At 54.2% G+C, this 10596-nt stretch overlaps 1 protein-coding gene across 4 annotated transcripts in view; it reads left to right on the top strand.

Annotated features, from left to right (window-relative positions):
• The window catches only part of CLSTN3 (calsyntenin 3), a 26969-nt gene that overhangs the window by 1019 nt on the left and 15354 nt on the right, over nt 1-10596 (top strand). The window contains exons 2-10 of one of the 4 annotated variants that reach the window (XM_008579248.1): nt 1752-1874; nt 2261-2456; nt 3633-3841; nt 4092-4241; nt 4490-4675; nt 5128-5409; nt 6197-6309; nt 8788-8950; nt 9554-9607. In XM_008579248.1, coding sequence (XP_008577470.1) covers nt 1752-1874; nt 2261-2456; nt 3633-3841; nt 4092-4241; nt 4490-4675; nt 5128-5409; nt 6197-6309; nt 8788-8950; nt 9554-9607 — 1476 coding nt within the window. Of the gene's footprint in view, nt 1-1751; nt 1875-2260; nt 2457-3632; nt 3842-4091; nt 4242-4489; nt 4676-5127; nt 5410-6196; nt 6310-8787; nt 8951-9550; nt 9611-10596 lie in introns of all 4 variants that reach the window. The other 3 variants (XM_008579247.1, XM_008579246.1, XM_008579244.1) reach the window with 3 other exon arrangements.

Raw genomic sequence — 10596 nt, 5'->3', positions numbered from 1 at the left:
AGGCGGGGGGGTGGGGAGGGGTTGGGGCAGAGGCTGCAGGTAGGTGGGAGCAGATGGAGAAAGGCAGGAAAGGGCAGAAGGGGGTGTGTGGGGGGCACTAAGCAAGTGGTGAGGGGAAAGCTGGGAAGGAGAGGGAGGTGAGGCGTGGGCGGGGGTAAGAAGGAGATGGAAAGGGTAAAGGTAGAGGCAGAGAGAAGGGGGGAATGAAAGGAGAATCAGGGAGAAAGGTGAGAAGAGGGGGAAGGGGAGGGTCGAGGAAGAGCTAGGGAGCCTAGGAGGGAGTGACAGGGAGTGGGTGCACAGAGACAGTAGGTGGCCAGGGAGAGGTGCAGGGGCAGAGGGGTCCAGTCCTGCCCTGCCGGGCCTCCGCCCTTCTGTCCCTTCCATCTGTGCTAGCCCATGCTCTCTTTTGGCTGGCTGGGGCTCTGCGCCTCAGTCTCTGACCTCAGCCTGACTTCCCAGCCTCCCACCACTTCCCACGCGGCTCGTGTCACCATCTTGTGGCTTTCTGCTCAGCTGTTAGGGAAGGGGGTTCTGGTGGTCATCAGTAAGAAAAAGGCAGGTGTGGCTGGAGGAGAGAATGGAAATCAGGATTTCTTGCTCACCATGAGGTACTGGGGATAAGGTTCCCTTTGGTGACTCAGTTTCCCTCCCCCGCCAATGTCCAGCTGATGTGAATGGGCTTCGGGAGCCTGGGTGTTGGCATGTCGGGATTAGCTAGAGCAAGCAGTGGGTTGGGGTTGGGGTGTGATGTAGAAGGGAAGGGAATATGCTGCACTTTCTCCATAGCCCCTCACCAGGCTAGGGGAGATTGGTCCTAGGGAGGAGACACAATGTAGATGGGTCTGGCAGGAGAGGGGGAGATCTGGAGTCTGAGCGAGTCCCACATCCATACTGAATTGGCTGGTGGTTGAATGGAAGAGGGGTGGGGCAGACAAGAATTGGGATGAAGGCATGGGTCTCTATACAAGTGGGGTTCAGGGAGTGTGAGGTTTGGTGGCCTTGCGGAGGACATAGACATGTGCCGGTTATACACGTGTTCTCTTGGGTGGGGGGTGGGAAGCAGGGAGGGGATTTGCCATGTTTCTAGGCCAGCTCAATAATCCCTTGGGATGCTGGCTCTGCTGGGTCCAGTCATTTGGCATTGATTCCTCTGTCCCCTCCCTCTGCCCTATATTTTTTGTCTTCTGTCCTTTCTCCTCTTCCTCTGCTCTGGGAGAATAGCTTTAGACTGGGGCTTGGGTGGGAGAAGTGCACAGTGAGGGGATCAGGATTGGACTGGGATGGAGAGGAGGATAAACAATTAGGATCTCAGGATACTTCTAGATCTTCTTTTTCTAGTTTCAACTCTGCCCTCAATCTATTCCTTCTCTTTCCCAGGGCCTTCTGATGGCCCTGTTCCCTGAGTCCCAGTCTCGATTCTCCAGCACATAAAGTCCCTGAAGAAGATTCTCCACCCGCATGACCATGATTCTCAGGGTAGATAGTGGTCCCCTTCCCCACTCCCCAGGGCAGGCTGTTGCCATGAAAACTGTCTGACCTGCTGTAGGAGAAGACGGTGACCTCGCACAGACCTCTGAGTCCTTGCCTGGCTTAATTTTTGTCCTCAGCCTTCTGTCCTGTGAGGCGCTCCTGCAGGGGGTGGGGAGGGTGATGATACTAGGGGGTGAGTTGTCTGGGTTGACAGGGCTGTTGTGGGAGCGGAGGTCCCGCTCACAGGGCTTCCTCTCTTCTCCCTGGGGTGGGGCCAGCCAACAAGCACAAGCCATGGATCGAGGCAGAGTACCAGGGCATCGTCATGGAGAACGACAACACCGTCCTGCTGAACCCACCACTCTTTGCCTTGGATAAGGATGCCCCCCTGCGCTATGCAGGTGATTGGGGTCGGTGGATGGCAAGATCCTGGGAGTGGGGACAATGAGAAAGTGGGGAAGAGGCCTTGGGAAAGTAGAAGTGGGCTCAGGGGGTGGCGTGGGCTGCACTGAAGAGTGGAGATTGAGGAAAGGTGCCAGAGAGGAGGATGTGGGCAGGCAGGGCTTAAACATATCACAGTTTTGCCAGATCTCAGGCCTGGTGGCTCTGAGAGGCTTCTGCTCAGGGAAGCTGGGGTCAGAGTTGACTGATCGTGGATGCTTTCACACCTGCAGGAGAAGGGACGGGGGTTGGGAGGAGAGGTGGACCCCGAAGAGGGAGGCTGAGACTGGGGGAGGAGAGCAGCAGGTAGAGCAGGAGCCTCAGTCCTCCCCTCCTCCTTGGCCAGGTGAGATCTGTGGCTTCCGGCTCCACGGGTCTGGGGTGCCCTTTGAGGCCGTGATCCTGGACAAGGCCACCGGAGAAGGGCTGATCCGAGCCAAGGAGCCAGTGGACTGTGAGGCCCAGAAGGAGCACACCTTCACCATCCAGGCCTACGACTGTGGCGAGGGCCCCGATGGGGCCAACACCAAGAAGTCCCACAAGTGAGGAAGTCCTTGTCCCCTGCCCCCTCTGCTGCAGGGCCCTTCTGCCTCCCCACCCTCTATCCATGCATTCATTGAATAGCCACCTCCTACCCCAGCCCCACCCCTGTTGTTCATAGAACCAAGAGACCTTCAGACAAGGTGACAGAAACATATAATAGAGTTCAGAGGGCTCTAATCCTGGCTTTGCCTCATATGACCTCAGGCAACTTACTTGGCCTTTCTGGACCTGTTTGTCCTATCTGTAAAATGGGGACAGTGGTGATACCTAAGTCGTAAGGTGCTGTGAAGATGAAAGAGGTGGTTGTTGTGAAAAGCATGCATCACAGTGCCTGTGCCAGGGTGAGGGGCTCAACACGTGGGAGTTAGGATGATGAGAAGGAGAGCCAGGAGTAGGAGGAGGGACACATTCGGCACACATCCAGATTCCTTTCCGCTGCCCCTCCACTCTCTTTGCAGTGTGCACCACATGCACGGTTCATAACACACACACGTGCAGCTCCAGGTGACGGTGGGCAGGGGATGGTGATAGCATGAAAGAGGCTCCGGTCTGGGGCACCTATGCCTGCTCCCAGCCATCTTCTCATTTAGAATAGAAGAAAGATCGGCAGTCAGGATTCCTGCATCACTCAGAGGCACTAGAGAAAAAATGCTCCTTGTGACTCTGTTTCCCATTTGGAGATAGAACACTTGCCCCTGGGTCCTGAGAGCCTGGCGGCGTCTTGACTAGGGGCAGGGCTACACCCAGCTCTGCTTGCCCTGGTGGGTGCATGGGGAGGGAGGGGCCGCACCTGACGTGCACATTTCGCGCGTATGCTTGGAAGGCAGCACTTGGCTGACAGGTACTACTCAATCTGACTTATGGACAGATGCCACTTCCCCTCTCATGGCTGGTTAAATTTGGCTTTTATCCTGCATCTTCCTTGATTATCCCATTGGACTTGTTTGTTGTGAAAGAAGGACCTGCTGGATTTGTGCCTTGCTCTGTGTCTTGGCACCCTAACCCATGGCACTGGGGCTTGTTCCTTATCCCCTACAGCAGTCATCCTTTGTTTGGGCTCTGCCTGTGTTGTCCTGGTGCCCTGCAGGGTGGGGATGAGCACACTGCCTGCCCCAGTCTCATGGCTCCCTCCTGGCTGACGCTTCCTTGTCCTTCTTCCCGTTCTGGCACGGCAGGGCCACCGTGCATGTGCGGGTCAACGATGTGAATGAGTTTGCCCCAGTGTTTGTAGAGCAGCTGTACCGAGCTGCAGTGACCGAGGGGAAGCTGTATGACCGCATCTTGCGGGTGGAAGCCATCGACGGCGACTGCTCTCCCCAGTACAGCCAGATCTGCTACTACGAGATCCTCACGCCCAACACCCCCTTCCTCATAGACAACGACGGTGAGTCCACACCTGCCTCCCTGGCTGCCCAGCCCTTGTGCACCCGCACCCTCAGGACAGCCCAGGGTTGCACTCTCAGACTCTCATTTTGCCCTCCTTCCTGGATGTGGGCACTTTTCCTCCCAGACACCTTTCCAGCATCCTGCTGCCTAATCCACCTACTGCCCACCAGCTCACGAACCGGTCCCCGGCTTCCCTGGGCTTTCTCTGGAGCTCCTCCCCCTGTCTGTCCTCCCCCACCCCCACCCAGGGAACATTGAGAACACAGAGAAGCTGCAGTACAGTGGAGAGAGGCTGTACAAGTTTACGGTGACAGCTTACGACTGCGGGAAGAAGCGGGCGGCAGATGATGCCGAGGTGGAGATCCAGGTGAAGCCCACCTGCAAACCCAGCTGGCAAGGTGAGGAGCTCAGCTCTGTGACCCATCGTATGAATCACCTGTCACCTGGTCTCTCATTTTGTGCCTTCTGACAATCACGGGCTAGGAGTTGGGGGGAGACATTTGGGGCAGGCTTGCAGCTTTCTACCCTGGCCCAGCCATTTTCCTGGGAGCCTGAGGTTGTTCGTGGCCATGGGAAGAGGAGAATGGGTAGGAGAGGCTGCCTTACCTTCTCTCTTGCCACTGCCCTCTCTGTTTCACCCATGCAGGCTGGAACAAAAGGATCGAATATGCACCAGGTGCTGGGAGCTTGGCTTTGTTCCCTGGCATCCGCCTGGAGACCTGTGATGAGCCACTCTGGAACATTCAGGCCACCATAGAGCTGCAGACCAGCCATGTGGCCAAGGGCTGTGACCGTGACAACTACTCAGAGCGTGCACTGCGGAAACTCTGTGGTGGGTGTGCCCCCAACACTCCTGCAGGCCTGTCCCTGCCCATCAGCCTCTGCCCAAAACTCCTCTGCTCCTTTCCTAAGAATCTGGCTCACATACTCCTGCGGCTGTCCTCAGGTGTACATATCCACAGGGTTTGTGGCATGTGGTTAGCTCTTGTGGCCCAAAGGGCAGGTAAATATATCATTAGTAAAAACGCATAATCGTAGCACAAGATAGTCGCCAGACACATTACGGAACAATGGCAGGGAGAGATGAAGAGTTGGAGAATGAGTTAACTGCAGAGATAGTCCTAGAAGAGGCCCGTCCCTCTCTTGTCTTTGAAAGGCCACAAGAAGTGGTAAGGCTATCTGTAGAAAATCTTTTCTCATCGGCCACTCTTTCCCTGCCTCCTGCCCATTTCCTTGTCTGCTACCTCTCAGCTCTGACATTTGTGTCTCCTGGGGCTCCTGCAGGTGCTGCTACTGGGGAGGTGGATCTGTTGCCCATGCCCGGCCCCAATGCCAACTGGACAGCGGGGCTCTCCGTGCACTACAGCCAGGACAGCAGCCTTATCTACTGGTTCAACGGCACCCAAGCTGTGCAGGTTCCCCTGGGTGGCACAGCTGGACTGGGCTCTGGGCCCCAGGACAGCCTGAGTGACCACTTCACCCTGTCCTTCTGGATGAAGCATGGCGTAACTCCTAACAAGGGAAGGAAGGAAGAGGAAAGCATCGTGTGCAGCACTGTCCAGAATGGTGAGCCCCGCTCAGGGCACTAGCCTGAGAGTGGGAAACTGGCTTCCTGTCCTTCCTCTGTCATGTCCAGTGTGTTACTATGGACAGGTCACTTCTCCTCCACTTGTGAGACATCAGTGCTAGGTTTGATACTCCTTGAAATTTTGTGATTTATTCCCACCGTGACATGCTGAGATCCTGTGCTCTCAGAGTGTGATGGGACACCTCAGTGCCATCCTCATTTGCCGCTCCCAGTCAATCTCCCTGTGTCCCACCATGTAGCAGACTGCCCCCCATCTCTCCTGCCATCAAAGACCCTCCATTGCAATGGAAAGCCTGGGTAATGGGTGCCCCATTCTTCCTCCTACACTACCATCCTATCCTCCTCCTCTAAGGGCCCGTTGGCTCCATCTCCAAGCCCCCCTCTTCCCTCAACTGCACTGGCACGTCCCTCTAAGGAGGGCTCAGCCTCGACCTGCTCTTTCATATCCAGCCACTTCTCTGACCTTATTTTTCTTGACCTGAAAAGGGTTGTCACCCATGATGTATGTATTAACCAAAGGACCAATAAAGAGCTGGGTGGGAGCAGACTGGCCAGCGTTCCCCCCTCAGCCAACCTGAGTGCCTGAGAAGCCCTAGTTATCACTCAGACTGGAGTGTGTGTGAGAGAGAGAGAGAACACTAGAGAATGAAGGAATGAAAGAGCACATGAGAGAGGATTAAGAAACGTCCTGTCCCTCCTGCTGCTTTGAGCTTGTTCTTGCCTTGGGCTTTGAACTTGACCCCTGTCCCCATCCTCTCCCCTTAGAGGATGGCTTCTCTCACTACTCACTGACTGTCCATGGCTGCAGAATTGCCTTCCTCTACTGGCCTTTGCTAGAGAGTGCCCGCCCGGTCAAGTTCCTCTGGAAGCTGGAGCAGGTAGGGCTGGTGCCAGGCTCCTTGCAGGGCCCCCGGGCAGGGGTTGGCATTTTCTGGGTTGCCCTGCATCCCCTCTTGAATTCTCCACTTTCGGTCCCTGACCATCCTACCCCCAGAGTCTCTCATTCTCTTTTTTGCAAGGCTTGTATCTTACAGAACACACTCCTGGATTAAAAGACAATAGAGAACAAACTACTGCAATCACCAAACCTGACCAACCATCTTCCTTCGCCTCATTTTATTTCATTTCTTTATTATCTAGAACCTTAACAGTACACATCCCTGACTCGCAGGCAATTAGCATGTTGTAATCAAGAAAATAAGTAATTCTGAGGTACACAGATTGAGTCCTGCCAGGGGAACTTACTTGCCAAGAAATCTTAGTTAATATGTCCAAACTTAAGCTTTTTAAAACCTATTTAATAGGGATAAAATAAATCCTATATCCCAGGGTTGTTGTAGGATTAAATGATGTAATAGACCTTTATAGACTGAAAAGCACTGTATGCATGTTAATTCTTACTATTTTTGTCCATGATTATGAGGGATAAATAAAAATGGACAAAAATTTAAAATCCTCTCTTGAGCCAACTCTTGTAGCCTCTTCTTTATTCATTCACTAAGCTGACTACAAGGACCACTGAGGACTAATCTGAGTTTCCATTCACTTTCTGTTTTTTGTGCAAGCCCGAGTAGAGTGGCTGAGTAAGCAAATGGCTCAAAAAAAGGCAGGAAGTCGAAGAGAAAGGGAAGTGAAGGGCCTGGAAAATCCACAAACTCTGTAACCGAGGGCTGTCTACATGAACTTTCGCTGTTTGCGGTGCTCTTTCAAAGACATAGTCTGCCACTTGCTATTTATTGACTTTCCCCCACATTGCTGATATTGATAACATTATGCATTCTATTCTTCTTTAATTCATTCTTATTATTCAAAAAGTATCTGTTAAATGCCAATAAAGTTCCTGTTGTTCTTCTAGGTTCTGGGGATACAATGGATGAAACAAAATTTTTGCCTTCATTCAGCTAACATTTTATTTGGGAGATAGATTTTTAAAAAGTATTAGATGTATGAAAATAATAAATGGTGGTTAAATGCTCTGAAAGAAACAAGTGAGGGGCTGAGGTAGAGAATGGGGGAAGGTAAGGAGAAGGAACTCACCTTAGGTTGGCTGAGGTGAAAGGGAAGGCCTGATGGAGGTGAAACTTAATCTTAATCCTAAGGGATGAGAAATAGCTGGCAGTGAGAAGAGAAAGTGTTCCAGGCAGAGGGCAGAGCAGATGCAAAGGCCCTGAGGCAGGAAAGAGCTCAATCCAAGCATGGAAAGAAGGGCAGTGAGGCTGGGATATGGTGATCAAGGAGGAAAGCCTGGAGGTTGGAGAGATGGGCAGTGATTGGATTGTACAGTGGACTTCGTCAGCTGGGGTTAGGGTAGCTTTTGTGCTATCACAGATGGGAAGTCTTTTTTGAAGGGTTTGAAGCGGGGGCATGACCTGACCAAATGTACACATTAACAAGATTCTTTCGGCAGCTGTGGGAGGAATGTATTAAAGGAGATATAAGTGGAAGTAGACAGACAGGACTATGGGAACAGTCCACATGAAAGGGGTTGGGGACTTTGATATGTGGCAATGGAGATGGAGAGACCTGCACAGAAACCCACAGCTTTGAGTTCTGCTTGGACAGGGGAGCAGCAGCAGCTGCTGATGGATTGGTTGTGAAGGATGAAGGAAACAGAAGGATCAAAGGTGTCTCCTACGTCATCCACATGCGCAAATGGGTGGATGATGGAGCATTGTTACTGCCCAGTGAAAACCGAGGGAGTTGGGAAGGGGCATGACTTCTATCTTACGTCTGTTAAATCTGAGATGCCCATGAGACATCCAAGTGGAGAGCCCAGCACTCAGAGAGGAGTTATTAGCATAAATATGGTGTCTGAACCCATGGCAACAGATGTTGTAGCCCCTAGGGAGTGAGCACTGAGAAGAAAAGGAAGAGGGTCTAGGTCTGAGCCTTGAGGGACCCAACATCTGAAAGTTGATAAAGCAGAGAACTATCTATCTCTACCCTTCTACCTCTGACCACCCCCTGCCCTGTCTTGGCTGATCCTAAGAGAAACTGCAAAGGGAAGCAATATTTGTTTCAGTGGTTCTTGTTGGGTTACAAACTACCCTCATGGTTCCAGTGCCATACCTAAGAGATATGTTTACAGAGTAAACATTTTCTTAGTAGAATGTTTATGGTTTTAAAAGATTTATCTGAATACTGGAATTTTGGGTACCGGGTTGCTTGCCTGATAGATTGTGGATCAAGCATTCTTCCTAGAGCTGCATAGGCAGCAGTTCACTAGTAAGCCCTGTTGGTAGAGCTGGGAATAGGAGGGACTGTCCCATGTCTCCCAAGAGATGGATCAGTGCCTGGGGCTGGTTCCCTGAAGGGGAAGTAGCTGAGAGGCTCTTGCCCTGACCCCGCTTCTCCAGGTCTGTGATGACCAGTGGCACCACTACGCTCTGAACCTCGAATTCCCCACTGTCACTCTCTATGCTGATGGCATCTCCTTTGACCCTGCCCTCATCCATGACAATGGCCTCATCCACCCGCCGCGAACGGAACCTGCTCTCATGATTGGGGCCTGCTGGACTGGTAAGCCCCTCTGAGCTTCTCAGCGAAGACTCCAGTCGTTTTGGGTTGGTGAAGGGAGGTGGGCAGGTGCAGAGCAAGGGCAGCCTGACCCTGGCAGCTGAGGCCACCCCACGCTTCTCCCTGCAGTTGGTCAGGGAGACTCTGAAGATGTCCCCAGTGGAGGAGCCACAGCCTCTCATATCTCCCCCCACTCAGCTGGTCATCACTTCTGACTTGAAGGAATTTCCTTGCCAGGCGTCCCCAGAATCTCTCTTTCTGTAACTTCAGCCAGTGCCCACTTTGTTCCATCAACGTGATGATGGCTTCCACAGTCCCTTTTCTGGCTGGAGGACAGTACCTCTCCAAAGTGTCATCAATCCCTCAACTCTCAAGCCATTAATTTTTTTTTTCATTCCAGGGGAAGAGAAAGGGAGTGTGTGCAGATGTGTGTGTGTGTCTTATGAGAGCAACGTGTGTGGGGTTTGTCTCTAACAGAGGCCTGAGACAGGAGGACATGACAAAGGAAGGGTGAGGACCCAGCCGAGGGCTTGCCAGCCCTCCGAGGCAGGGCGGCCTTCTCCGCAGCCCTGAGCTCACTACCACCTTGTTTTTGGTTCCCAGAAGAGAAGAACAAAGACAAGGAAAAGGGAGGAGACGACGGCACTGACGCCGCGCAAGGTAGTGAGTGCGCGTGGCCCGCGCGGGCTGGAGCCCGGGGTCCTCTCCCGGCCTTCCACGGAGCACAAGGAGGTGGCAGGGAAGCCTCTGGTCTCCTCGCTCGCGGCACCGCCAGCCGCCCCTCCTGCCGCCCCCTTCCTCCTCTGGCCCTGCTTTCCTTCTTCCCTCTCTCCCTCTCCCGGAAGCTTTTCTCACAACTTCTGTTGCTGCCGGTTTTCACCCTTCTTCTCCCCCTGGCTTTGCTCTGTCCTCTCGACCCCTCTCCCCGCCTCCAGGTTCCCCGTCCTTGCTTCTGCCCTCCCCTCCCCGCGCCGCTCCCTTCACGTCCAGGCCTCTCCCTTCCCTCCCCTTCCTTGCGTCTTCTGCCCTGCCCTCCTCTCCCCTCACGTCCGGGCCTCTCCCTTCCCTCCCCTTCCTTGCGTCTTCTGCCCTGCCCTCCTCTCCCCTCACGTCCGGGCCTCTCCCTTCCCTCCCCTTCCTTGCGTCTTCTGCCCTGCCCTCCTCTCCCCTCACGTCCGGGCCTCTCCCTTCCCTCCCCTTCCTTGCGTCTTCTGCCCTGCCCTCCTCTCCCCTCACGTCCGGGCCTCTCCCTTCCCTCCCCTTCCTTGCGTCTTCTGCCCTGCCCTCCTCTCCCCTCACGTCCGGGCCTCTCCCTTCCCTCCCCTTCCTTGCGTCTTCTGCCCTGCCCTCCTCTCCCCTCACGTCCGGGCCTCTCCCTTCCCTCCCCTTCCTTGCGTCTTCTGCCCTGCCCTCCTCTCCCCTCACGTCCGGGCCTCTCCCTTCCCTCCCCTTCCTTGCGTCTTCTGCCCTGCCCTCCTCTCCCCTCACGTCCGGGCCTCTCCCTTCCCTCCCCTTCCTTGCGTCTTCTGCCCTGCCCTCCTCTCCCCTCACGTCCGGGCCTCTCCCTTCCCTCCCCTTCCTTGCGTCTTCTGCCCTGCCCTCCTCTCCCCTCACGTCCGGGCCTCTCCCTTCCCTCCCCTCCCCCCCCT

This window comes from Galeopterus variegatus, unplaced genomic scaffold (genome assembly GCF_000696425.1).
Source record: "Galeopterus variegatus unplaced genomic scaffold, G_variegatus-3.0.2 Scaffold1841, whole genome shotgun sequence".
Classification (NCBI taxonomy): Eukaryota; Metazoa; Chordata; class Mammalia; order Dermoptera; family Cynocephalidae; genus Galeopterus; species Galeopterus variegatus.
Note: the sequence above shows the minus strand (reverse complement) of the source record. Positions and strands in the feature narration are given on the sequence as shown.